Genomic DNA, 12,488 nt, shown 5'->3' with positions numbered 1-12,488 from the left:
TGATCAAATTTGATTTTTTTCACAAGCAAGCGAGCGCTGTGAACGCCCACAGGGAACCGATATGCCTTACAGTATTTTTATACAATACTCAGGTCCCGCTAGCAAGTCATGAACAGGGTAAGTGAGGGAGGGAGAGCAAACAACTGTGAAGTTCACAGCTGAGCTTACACAGAGAACGGGAGTTCTCACCCACAAGCGAGCGCTAGTGAACGCCCAGGGAACCGATATGCCATCCCCAACCGCCCGAGCGCCCAAGGTGGGCGCTCGGAGGCCGGAGGCATGAGAAAGCCGACATGCGCGGGGCGCACGAGCGGCGGAGCGAGAGCGGGCTCGCGTATGGAGTGTGTGTGTGTGTGTGTGTGTGTGTGTGTGTGTGTGTGTGTGTGTGTGTGTGTGTGTGTGTGTGTGTGTGTGTGTGTGTGTGTGTGTGTGTGTGTGTGTGTGTGTGTGTGTGTGTGTGTGTGTGGCACGCGCGCGGATCTCCACGCGTCCGTGCGCTTGTGTGACGAGGGAGCTAGCTGGTCGGCTCGCCAGGCTCCGCTGTGTCAGCAGCGCCGCGGTGGCGCTCCCACGACGGTGGAAGCGCCTGGTAGGAGCCGTCCAGGATCTTCCAGGAGCCAGCCGAGAAGCTCGTAGGCCTCGGGCGACGGCAGCACCGACGGGTCCATGTAGTGAAGCTCGCGTGTCCGGCCATTCTGAGACAGCCGCCGAGCCAGTTGCCCCGAAAGCGGGGCACCCGGATGGCCTCAGTGGGTACCACGCCGCGCTTGGCCAGTGCGGCGCGCAGACGTGCGCCGAGGCGCCCGTCTCCTCGAGCAGCTGCACCAGCTGCAGCAGCAAGGCGGGCGGCGGGTGGGCCCACACCTGCTCGCCTCGCCACTCCTGCGAGAAGGCGTCGACCGCCTCCGCGCCCGCGATCGTTCCCGCCGCCCAGTAGCGCGGCAGCAGTGCCGTCGCCGGCGAAGCGAAGGCGTCGACCGTGCACTCGCCCCAGGCCGCCTGCAGCGCCTCGAAGCGGGTCCGAGTCAGCGCGTAGTCGCCCGAGACTGCGAGGCGAGAGGCCCGGTCGGCGATCTCACGTTCGCCGCGCTGCGGATGTAGAGGGCGCGCAAGTCGATGTCGTGGGCGTCCAGGACGTACCACAGCTTCCGCAGCTCGTGCATCAGCTGCGGCGACCGCGAGACCATCGACGTCAAGATCCAGACCACCGCCATGTTGTCCTCACGCAGCAGCACACGGCGCCCGGCCAGCTGCGGGAGGAGGAACTCGACCCCCTTCCGCACCGCAACGAGTCCTTCCACGTGATGTGGAAGGGGAGCTCGTCCGGCGACCAGAAGCCGTGGGCCGGCGCGTGGCGCTGCGCGAGGTCGACGGCCGCCCCCCAGCCGAGGTCGGAGGCGTCGGTGTGGAGCAGCCGAGTCTCCGCCGGCCGCCAGATGGCTCGGCCGACGTGCTTCGAGCCGCGCAGCTCCGCCCACCAGCCTAGATCGGCCAGAGACTGCCGACCCAATCGCACGCCGTCCCGCGAGCGCCAGCCTCGGCGCGTCGCCAGGTCGTCGTGCAGCGCCCGGAGCATGAAGCGGCCGAGCGGGACCGCCAAGTAGCTCGACTGCGCCAAGCCCGCGAAGGCGGCCAGCCGCCGCGGTGGCACGAGCCGTCGCTCCCTGGTGGCGAGGCAGATCAGCGAGCGTGCCTCCGCCGCCAGCTGCGTCTCGCGCCTCGGCGTGAGGAGGAAGAGGCCGCGCGTCGAGTCGACGGCATGCCCAAGGTGGTCGTCCAGCCGCTGCGACGGCTCGTGCTGCCCCTTGGTCGGGGAGACGGCCAAGCCGAGCCGGCCAAAGAGGGCTCGCACACGCATGCTCTCGGCGCGAGCCGCCTCCTGCATCGCGCCGTACTCCGGGTGGTCCGCCCGCACGCCCCGTACGAAGAAAGCGAAGTCGTCGAGCCACGGGAGCGTCCGCACGCCGCGGTGCACGCCCGAGTGGCGCCGCCGCTGCCCGTAGCGCGGCCTGGCCGCCGCATCCGGGTTGCGCAGATAGCGCACCACGTCGCGCAGCACCTGGGTGAAGACCCACGGAGAGAGAGTCCAGCCGAAGTTGAGCGCGGGGGTGGAGAAGTACTCCACGCCGGCCTCCGTCTCGACCGCGAAGGTGAAGTAGTCGACGTCCAACTCGTGCACGCCGATGTGGTGGTAGGCGTCGGTCAGGTCGAGCGAGAACATGAAGTCGTGCCGCCTCGCGAGCCGCCGTAGCGTCGCCAGCGACTCGAACTTGCAGCTGCGCTTCTCCACATGCTCGTTCACCCACCGCAAGTCGATCACGAGGCGCGGCTTGCCCTTGTGCCACACCACGAAGGCTCGCGAGACGTAGTCGCAGCGAGTCGCCCGGCGCCACGCGCCTGTGCCGAGACAGCGATCGCGTTCCTGCGTCAGCCACGCTCGCTCGTCCGGCGAGAAGCTGCCCACGCCGTGGTGGAACGGGAGAGGTGGTCCCCTCTCGTTCCACGGCACGCGCACGCCCTCGCCGAGCCAGCGCAGCGTCTGCCGGCTCGCGCCGATGTCCCCCGCCAGGCGGAGAGCCTCGAGCGGACCCGATCGCGATGTGTCTTGAGACCTGGTGGAACCCCCGAGCCGGTCAGCTCTCGGGGGCCTGGCGAAGAGGAGGTCGCGTCCACGCCCTGGCTGCCAGCCAGAGGCGCCGCGGGCCTCCTAGCCGCGCTCGCCGCCGCGAGCGCTGCCACCTCCGCCGCGGCCGCCGCCCCGGCCGCCGCCGCCGCGTCCGGAGACCCCGCCATCGCGCTGGCCACGGGCGTCGCCATCGCGCTGGCCACCGCCGCGCTGGCCGCTCCCGCCGCCGTCGCCGCTGCGGCGGTCGCCGCCGCCGCCGTTGCCGCCGCCGCCGCCGCTGCCGCCGCTGTCGCCGCCGCCCCGCCGGCTGCTGCCGCCCGAGGCGGGGGGGGCCGCGGTGACCACCGCCGCCCACGTCGTCCTCCGACGAGTCGGCGTCGGAGTCTGGGGGGGTGGGAGGGTCGGGGCGCACCCGCTCGCGGTCCTTGGCCGCCTTGCCGCCCGCTCCGCCGCCGTCGCCGCCGCCACCGCCGCCGCCCGGTGGGGGGTCTCCCCCGTCGGGCTGTGCGGCGGGCTGTGCGGCTTGAGCCTCGAGCCGCTCGAGCTGCTTGCGAAGCACTCGCAGCTCCTCGGCCGATCCACGGGAGCGGGAGGCGCGGCTGGGGCCCCATCGGTGCCCCCGCCAGCCCCCGAAGGGGGGGGCTCCGGCCCAGAGCCATCTTTTGCCTCTGCGGGCCGTACGTCTTGGTCAGCGTCGGAAGCGCTTGGTGCGGATTTGCCCATATCGTTGGGCGCACGGAGGGAAGTTCACAGCTGAACTTACCCAGAGGACGCCGTTCTCACCCATTTCGGCGTCTGCTACTGCACGCCGACAGCAGCTCGGTCCGGTTCCCCGCTCGCCTTCCAGACTGCCTGCGAATGGGATTAATTCTTTTGAATGGCGCCTGCACGTCGTAAACCTGGGGATCCCTTCTTCTCGAACAAATGCTCGCGTTCCCGCTTGTTCTGCTAACGGCCCCCTTTCTCTTTGCGCCGAATCCGCCACCGTCGCCACCGCCGTCTCCGCCTCCGTCCCCACCGCCGTCGCCGCCGCCGCCGCCGCCGCCGCCGCCGCCGCTGCCGCCGCTGCCGCCTCCTCTGCCGGCTCCGCCGCCGCCGCCGCCGCCGCCGCCTCCTCTGCCGCCTCAGCCATCACAACCCTCCCCGCCTCAGTCACCGCCGCTGCCTCCACCCGCGCCTCCCCCATCCGCTCCCGCATTGTCCACACTGGTTAGCTTCGAGGTGGGCATCGTTTTATCGATTGCGACTCTGGCTGGCCTCGTCTGCGTCGGCTTAATCGCCACCGGTGGCACACGCTCGCTCTTCGCAGGCGTGTTTCAGCGGCTAGAGGCACTGGAGGCTGGATTTGTCACGGCCATTTATGAGTGGAGGCACCCGCGGCCTGCGCCTCGCAAAGACGAGGCTGCGGCCCGGAAAGACGATAAGACGCCTTTGCGCGCGGCGGACTCTGCGAACGCTGCGATCAGCGAAGAGATCCCCGCCGTCGTGGAGCCTGGGGAACAGGGCGACGTCCAGGCCGAGGGCAAGTCTGCAACCATCGCTTCCGAGGGAGAGGAAGAGAGGACGAGAGGGATTGAGCTTTGAGGGACTCTCTGTCTCTCTGTCTCTCCGTCTCTCCACACAGCACCTTGATCCATGCATAACCATAGTTCCCTATCCAGTTTTGGAGAGCACAAACATGTCACATCTCATTGCACCGCCACGGACCGCTGGTGTGTATCACCGACGAGCCCGGAGGCGGAGCCCGAAAACGCGAACGTTCTCACGAAAGATAAAATGACCTCTCCCGTCTCCGAGCGCGGCTGCGCCGGCTGGCGCGGCTGTGGGTGTGGGCTGTGGCGAGCGCCGAGCGGGAGCAGGGTCCGGGACGGCATCCCGAAAGTCGAATCGTTCCCGAATGTTTCGTTGCACGTTGGAGCGTGCTCTTGCGCACACAACACGAACACAGAAGAAACACCCCGCTTTTCTCGCATGCGAGCTACCCTCCCTCCCGCTCACCCTTCATTGCTTTCACGTCTGTTGGCGTATCAGATCCGCTCGTCGAATTCAAGCCGTAGCTCGTTGAAGGAGGCGCGGCACGCAGCGGCTGGCGTCGTGAAGGTGCCAAGCACGTCGTTCGATGCAATCGCGGGCATCCAATCGATGCCCTGCCGACAGTCAAAGACGCCAAAGGCGCCTTCTGCACGCCGGCGCGTGTCGGGCATGTTGCCATTGAGCCACCGCTCGTAGTAGTGCCGCCCGCGATTCAGCAGCAAGGCGGCCTAGCAGCGCGGAAGCAGTGTGAAGCTGCGACCGCCCGAAAGGGTCGGCACTGCGTGGCGCCTGCTTCGTTAGCGTTGGCTGGGTGACATCGCCCTCTGGAGGGGGGAAGATGGGCGCGCCGTGCCGCGCAATGTAGCTAGGTCGCGCCCACCACATGTTGTACCTGTTCGAGTCCGAACTGGGTTGGAGGCGAACGACCGTCTCTCGTGTGGTGTGCATATCCGCACCTATGTCCGGAAGTGGTCGAGATGATTCCAGGCGGCGACGACGCTGCAAGAGCCCCACGGTGGCTGCCACGCGACGCCATTATAAGGCGTGAGGCTAAGGTGTTCCACCGTTGGCCTGCTGTCGAGAATGGCCACGGCATCGCGCCACGATGCGATGATGTTTCGGAAGACCGCAAGCTCGTATAGGGTCCGATGGCCGTAGCCATCAAACACAGACTCATCGCGTAGTCGTGGCTTTAGTAGGCCCACCTAGAGTCACGGACGGCTCATCATGGCAACGCCCTCAGCGATCCCTCGCTCTGATGGGTTATCGCCTAGATGAGAGACCTTCCCTCGTATCTCAGAAATGGCAAACGTAGCCACGCGTGAACAGAGAGGAGGCGCGACTGACGTCACTGGCATGTGTGACGCCCTTGTTGTGCGCGTACAAAAGCAGCGACTCCGCAGTGGTTGTTACTGTGCCGTCGCAAAGGCAGACCGCGGCTGGGGCATCGGCGTCCGTCGATGATGGGACCGGAGCGGCCTCAAACATGCTCGGCGTGCACGCGATGTGCCCATCCGTTCTGCGCGGTATCGACTCAAGCATCCCCTGCATCCACACCGACTGGGCGAACGTAACATTGCCGTGGCACCTGCGTCGCGGGGAGATAACTTGATCGAGATGTTTCGGGGGGCCTGGAGCAACACTGCTTGTTGGCCAGCAGCCCCTGTTGGAGAGCCGGCCATTAGTAATCTGTGGTAGGTGTCGTCGGCCACCTCTCGCATCTAGACACGGTACGAGCACGGCCCACCTTGCAGCGCGCACACTCGCTTGCGCTGCGACGGCAAGGGCACTTCGCTGGTCCGTCGTGACCGGCGTGTGCGAGCTGCCCCCGTGGACCGCTTTGCAATGCTGCTCGCTCTCGACCTAGGGGGCGATGACAAAATGCAGTGAGTGTGCTTCCGCAGCACCTCGGTTGGGCCAGTGATCATGCCCCTCGTCTCTGCTGCCGCTCACCACAAGGCGTGCAGCGCCGGCTGCTCCCACTTGTTGACTCGCTGGTAATGGAAAGAGGCTGCACCGCCGGTCAGATTCCTACGCGCAGCGTTGCGGTTGTGAACATGGGATGCGCAAGCAACACGGGGCGAGGTGAAAACACGTGAGTGGGCTCCCTGGACCCTAACTGTTCCATCTACGTCCGTTCGAGGCAAGCTCGGCGAGCTCGGTGACGGCCGCCAAGCGTGAAGGCAGTCGATGTTGACCCGGCGGTACATCCACCTTGGAGATGAGATGCTCCTCTGAGTGGCCGAAGGAATGGGGGCAAGAGGCTCGGGCGCACACCTTGCCGATACTTGAGTTGGACACCGCGGTGACAAAAAGGTTCAGCTTCGCGCACCTGCCAACCGTGCAGCCTTAGGCGGCGGGGCACTTTTCTGGGTCGCGGCGCCAGGGGAGAGAAACGGCTGTGGTGGCAGCACGGCCGAGTGAGAAGAGTGAGGCCGTGCCCACCGGCCCCGAGACGGGCAAATGAGATCAGCATGGGCCATCGAGAGCAGCTGCGAGCGCGCGATGTGCAGTCCGCGCTGGACGGGGTTGCCAATGAGCGTGGCACCGTAAAAGATCTCGATGCGCGCGGCTTCGCCATGTCTTGCCGGCGTGAGCTCCAGCAGTCGCGCACACCGTGAGGTGTACGACGGCGAGCCGCGCGCAACGACCTTGGTCACGGCATCAAAGGTCGCGGCAGGGCCGGAGTGTGACATCATATATGTGCATGTGCACCGGCGATTGACACGTGGACAATGGGCGCGTTTGTCGAGCGAGAGTTTGAAAAGCCGGGCTACGAGTAGTGTTGTGAGAGCGAGCTCTCGAAAATTCTTTTTAGTAGGGGTCGATCTTACTGTAATACTATCAAGCGTCATCGACCGACCTTGTAGCTTGTTCAATCATAATATTAAGAAAACTGGCTCTATGAAAGTTGCGCAACCTCCCCCTTACGGTGTCCAACCGAAAGCTACATCAAGAGTGACCAACAGGTTTTCACGTGATTGAGAAGGCGGGCGCCGCGTACGCCGACGTGGCACTCAGGCACGACTCCAACTTACCTGACTGAACCGTCCTCAAGAGAGGCCACGTCAAGCTCAGGCAAAGCCCCCGCCCTGCAGCTGATGAAATCAGCAGTTTTGTTGATCAGGAAAGTCAAAGGCAAGGGGCTAGGAAAGGCGGCCCTGACCAGAAGAACCTTATTAGCCGCACGTGCTGATCGCAGGAGCTGTGCCTCCCAGTCGCGGTGCTGCTCCGCGGCCAAGGTGACACTGGGTTCCATCTGGGAAGCGCCGGTGTAACTCTTACGTACGTACATTGCTTAGGGGCCTAGAGAACACAACCCCTCTCCCTTCTCTCCCAGTAAGCTAAAAGGCGGTAGTGATCTGATCACCCGAATACCACCGGCTCGGATCGCTCCTCATCGCAAACCCTGTCAGCCAGCAACAGAGCTGGATGCCCCCTCGGACACGCACGACGCTAGGCCCAAACTTGCCTGTGCTGCCGTGACGACCGACGCCCATTTGAAGCGTTTTCCCCGATTTTTTTGGCACGCCGCCACCACACAGGGATTTTAAGGAGAGGGGTGTGATGCGCTAGCCGTCGCCTACCCTGGGGAGTCTGCCTCTTCGTACAGTGGGTTGCGGGCATTAAGAAAACGTAGTATTAAGAAACCACGCCGAGCGATTTCCGCAAAAATCTAAGAAACCACGGCGCGCCGCAGACGCGGCCCCGAGAAAAGGCCAGAACGAGTGTGTGATTCACTGTGTGTGAACGGGAGCCCCAGGTAAAAAATTTCTCTTCGCCTGCGGCGCGCGCACTTGTCACTTTCCAAGTCTGCGGTGTTCTGAGTGGAGTGGATGGAGGCGTGTGTGCGTCTTCCCCCGTCATCCAAAGAGCCGACTCAGCGGCAGACTCTGGCATCGCCCTCGCGGACCGGCAGCTTACAGCTTACCTCTTACTTACCTAAAAATCCTTCGGGCCCGCCGGCTCTGCTGGCTTGAGTGCCGGCCGGAGCTAAGAAACCACGGCGCGGGGTGGATGAGGGCTGTGGAAAGGCTTAGAAACGGCGGCGTGCCGCGGAATCCTGTTTTCTTGATGCCCGCAACCCACTGTATCTGCGATCAACGTGCTTTCTTCTTGTCGCACAGCTCGAGTGGGGTTGGTTGAGCTCTGTCGCAGCTTGCCCCACACCCAGCCCTCTTCATGCCGCCCCCGACGAGCGGCTCGCACCCGCTTTCTCTCCAGTCGATCCGCGAGACGCTCATCCGGCAGGAGGACACCATAATATTCGCACTCATCGAGCGCGCGCAGTATCGCGCCAATGACGTCTGTTACCAGCCGGGGGCGCGTGCGTTTGCCGCCATCGCCGGGCCGTCCGAGTCATTCCTCGAATCCATGCTGCTCGAGACGGAGAGGATGCACGCACGTGTGAGGCGCTACACTTCGCCGGACGAGCACGCCTTCTTCCCGCGAGCGCTGCCGCCGCCCTCGCTGCCGCTGCTCGATTTTCCGGCACTGCTCCACCCCTGCAGCGTCAACCTCAATCCTCAAATTCTCGAGGTGTACCTGCACAAGGTGCTTCCGGCGGTGACGCAGCCTGGCGACGACACGCAGCACGGCTCCTCGGTGGTTGCCGACGTTGCAGTGCTACAGGCCATCTCGAAGCGGGTGCACTATGGGCTCTTTGTCGCCGAGTCCAAGTGCGCAGTCAGCCGCACGCCGTCTGCCCCTGCCGTGTGCCATCGGCCAGTCTGCACAGCCCCAACCCCAACCCCGACCCCAACTCTAACCCCAACCCCAACCCCAATCTGCGCCCGGCAGGTTTCGGGCAAAGCCGGAAGAGTACACGGCACTGATCCGGGGCAACGACGAGGAGGGGATCATGCGGCTGCTCACCAACACCGCGGTCGAAGAGCGCGTGCTGCGGCGTGTGCGGCGCAAGGCCTTCACTTTCGGCCAGGACATCGAGGCCGACGAGTCCGTCCTCGGCCTCAGCGAGGCCCGTCCCCCGAGATTACCCGAGATTACCCGAGACCACCCGAGACCACCCGAGATTACCCGAGATAGCACGAGACTACTCCTCGCCATCGAGGCCGCTCTCGCGGTAGGGCAGACAGACCACGCGTGCACACACGGCCACGCAACTCTCACCGCCACACGAATGATGCCCGCCGCCGCCGCCCAGCCCGCCCGCCCCCTCGGTCGCCGCCGCCGCCAAGCCCGTCGCCACCCTCGCGAGTCGTCCTCCGCTCGTCTAAGATGTGGGCGGCCACTGACTGAGGGAGTGTGCGCGTGCGCAGGCGGAGTCACGGTGCGGTGCGGCGGAGGTGCCCGCCGCTGCACCACTCAAGCTGGCCCCAGAGCTTAGAAGCGGAACCCGTGTCTCTTGTGCTCCAACCCGCGCTCGAGAGGACACGCACTCGGCGACATTCGGCCGTGGTTGGCGGCCTTTGCTGTACTCGTCGCCCCGCGGATTCACGCGGAGCCGTGAAGACTCTGCACAACACCGCTGCTCCCGCCCTGAGGTTGGCGTCTCTCACGCTGTAGGACCCGGAGGCGATCGTGCGCCTCTACCACGACTTCATCATCCCGCTGACCAAGGCGAGAGAAGCCCCCCCCACCCCCAACCCCACCCTCACCCCCACCCCCGCCAGGGGCCCCCGTGTCACTCGCAGAGCGGTGCCGGCGGTGCAATAGCATTGCGGCGATCAGCAGATCGGCCGCGACGAACGCGAGACACGCCGCCGCCGCCCCCCCCCCCCACACACACACCACCCCCACCCGTTGGCGCAGCCGCCGCCTCACCCGTAGCTGGCCGTCGCCTCTCCCAGGAAGCAGAGGTCGCCTACCTCCTCCAGCGGCTTGGCAACACGAGGGTCGCCTTCCACGGACCGGTCGACGACGGGCCGTGCCATCGGCGCGAGATTAGCCGAGATTAGCCGAGATTAGCCGAGATTAGCCGAGACTAGCCGAGATTAGCCGAGATTAGCCGCGAGGGAGGGCACCTTGCGCATGAGGGAGGCTGCGGCGCGCGAGTTGCCGCCTCGCGGCGTAGAGCTCTGAGTGAAGGACTCGCGCGCCGCCCCTAGAAGTCAGCCAGTCAGTCTGACACACCTCCCAGCATGGAGGACGGGCCCACACGCACACACACGCTGCACACGATTGGCTCGGGAGCCGACACGAGGCACGCTGTCACCGTAGCACCGGGCCCGGACTGCTGGACACACAGCACACAGCTCACAGGACAGCTCACGAGGGTGGCGCTTTGTAGTGGGGTTCTCATGGGACTGACCCTAGAAGCGGAACACGTATTCTTGTCTCCCGACTCCGCGCTCGAGCGGACGCGGACTCTGCGGTCTTCCGCCGCCCTCCGCGGCAGCCCCGCTGTGCTCGTAGCCCGCGTGTGTTCACGCGGTGCTCGGAAGACTCTACGCGAGACCGCCTTCCCGCCCTGACTTCGGTGTATTCATGACAAAGGCTCGCCGTCCGCCATTTCGAACCGCCGCCTGCGACGGCCTCGTCTGGCGCCTGCGGCGGTGCCGGCGGGGAACGCTAGGAGTGGCGTCGGGGAGTGGCCTCCGATTTGTTTTCAGGTGTGTGCACTGTCTGCGCCACTGTTCGCAGCGAAGCGCTGTCTGATCTTCGCCCGCGGCCGCTGTAGGCAGCAAGCTGATCGAGTGTGAGTCAGCGTTGGGCGTGTATGAGGCGGTGCTCTCGAACCGCGCCTTCCTCGGCATTGTGTTGCTCGAGCAGGTGGAGGAGGGGGGGGTGTGGGGAGAGGGGGGGGGGGGGGGTTGCAGGAAAAGGTGGAGGTGGAAACGGCTGTGGTGGGGAAGGTGGCCGAAAAAAAGGAGGAGGGTGGCCGGTGGGGGGGGGGGGGGGGGGGGAATTAACCCACCCCCGATTTCCGGAGAACCAGCCTGTCACCACCGACGCCACTGCTACAAGGCGGACCTTGGCGTGCTTCCCGCCGCAAAGCAGCTGTTTGCGCAGTACCCGCTGCAGGCCATGGGTCTCTGGATGCTCCGACGCACTTGCCCCTCCGTCCACCCGTCCAACACGCGCCACCCCGCCCCCTTCCCGCAGATCGTCGCCGAGCTGAGCGACGCAGCCGCAGACCGTGCGGCGGGGCGCACGCGTTGCGTGGTCGTGTGCAAGCGGAATGCGCTGCCGCCACCCACGGGCCGCGACAAGACGATGCTCTTACTCGGGTTGCGAGGACGTAGAAGGTAGAGACACGGAGTCTGGTCCTCCAACGAGCGCTCGAGAGGACACGAGCCCGGCTGTGTCCAGCCGTCTCCCGCTGTACTCGTAGCCCGTGTGTTCACGCGGTGCTCTGAAGACGCGGCACAATCCGTCTTCCCGCCCTGAGGTTGGAGTCTTCACTGTAGGCTGCTAGACGCGCCCGGCAACCTCGCCGCCGCCCTCACTTCCTTCACAACGCACGGCGTCAACGTCTCCTACATCCAGTCGTCCGCGGCGCCGCCAGGGAGCGGCGCGCAGGTCGCCTTCTTCATCGAGCTGGCAGGCCACGCGCGCGACACCGCCGTTGCGCACGCGCTTGCCGAGCTGCAGCCCCTCGCCGCATTCGTCAAGGTTCTCGGCTCGTTTGCGTGCGGCGCGCCCGACCGGGACGCCCTCCTCGGCGCTGCCACAAGCCCCTCGTCGACGAGGGGCTGATCCCGTGCAACGGGCACGTTCTAGCATGCCCGCGTTTCGTTCTTGGTCTCCTGCGTTGTCGTGCCAACGCGGTTTGAGGATGAACGTATACGGTAGTTGAGATGTTCGTGTTCATACGGTACGGCACGCATGTTGCATTTACTATCATTTACGATTTACACCGTACGGACACGCCTCACGCCCCCCGACGGCTTCGGGCGCGCGGCGGGAGCCGGGACGCCCCCGCCGGCGCGCCCGGGCGGGTGTGTCTTTTTGCTGGGTTTATGCTGCGGTGTGCCGTGCGACTGGTGGCGGAAACCGGGATGCAGAACATAGAATGAAACACGATGAGAATGGCAGCAACGCGCACAGGCACCGCTCCCCCCCATGGGCGGTGGGCGTGCATCCAGGCTCCCGTGCCGCGCGCCGCACAGCTTAACGGTACGACTTTTGGCGGCGCGCGCGCGCGCCCGGCCCACCAAACTTCTTTGCCTCGCACCTACAGACGCACGGCGAGGGCACAGTGAGCGGGCGTGCGGGGAAGAGGGCGTGGGGCGGCCGGAGGGCAAGCGCGCGAGCGGGGTGGCGACAAAAGGGGCGCGGAACGAAAGCTGGCATCTCTTGCGTCGGCACCGGCGCGGGTCGGCAACAAGCAGCGAGCGGTCATACGCGGTCAGGATCTCCTTGATCT

At 65.5% G+C, this 12,488-nt stretch overlaps 1 protein-coding gene across 1 annotated transcript; it reads left to right on the top strand.

Moving 5' to 3' along the window:
- Positions 1-8,341: 8,341 nt before the first annotated feature.
- Positions 8,342-11,976, top strand: CMPDT (bifunctional chorismate mutase/prephenate dehydratase; the record flags this gene model as incomplete). The annotated part of the gene is made up of 6 exons (XM_005769567.1): positions 8,342-8,838; positions 8,960-9,141; positions 9,439-9,465; positions 10,800-10,891; positions 11,087-11,367; positions 11,530-11,976. The coding sequence occupies 6 exons, from the start codon at positions 8,342-8,344 to the stop codon at positions 11,816-11,818; spliced, it is 1,368 nt and encodes a 455-aa protein (XP_005769624.1). The 3' UTR covers positions 11,819-11,976.
- Positions 11,977-12,488: the final 512 nt, after the last annotated feature.

Source organism: Emiliania huxleyi (assembly GCF_000372725.1).
Source record: "Emiliania huxleyi CCMP1516 unplaced genomic scaffold EMIHUscaffold_416, whole genome shotgun sequence".
NCBI lineage: Eukaryota > Haptophyta > Isochrysidales > Noelaerhabdaceae > Emiliania > Emiliania huxleyi.
The sequence above is the reverse complement of the archived record's forward strand: the minus strand, read 5'-3'. Positions and strand labels throughout refer to the sequence as shown.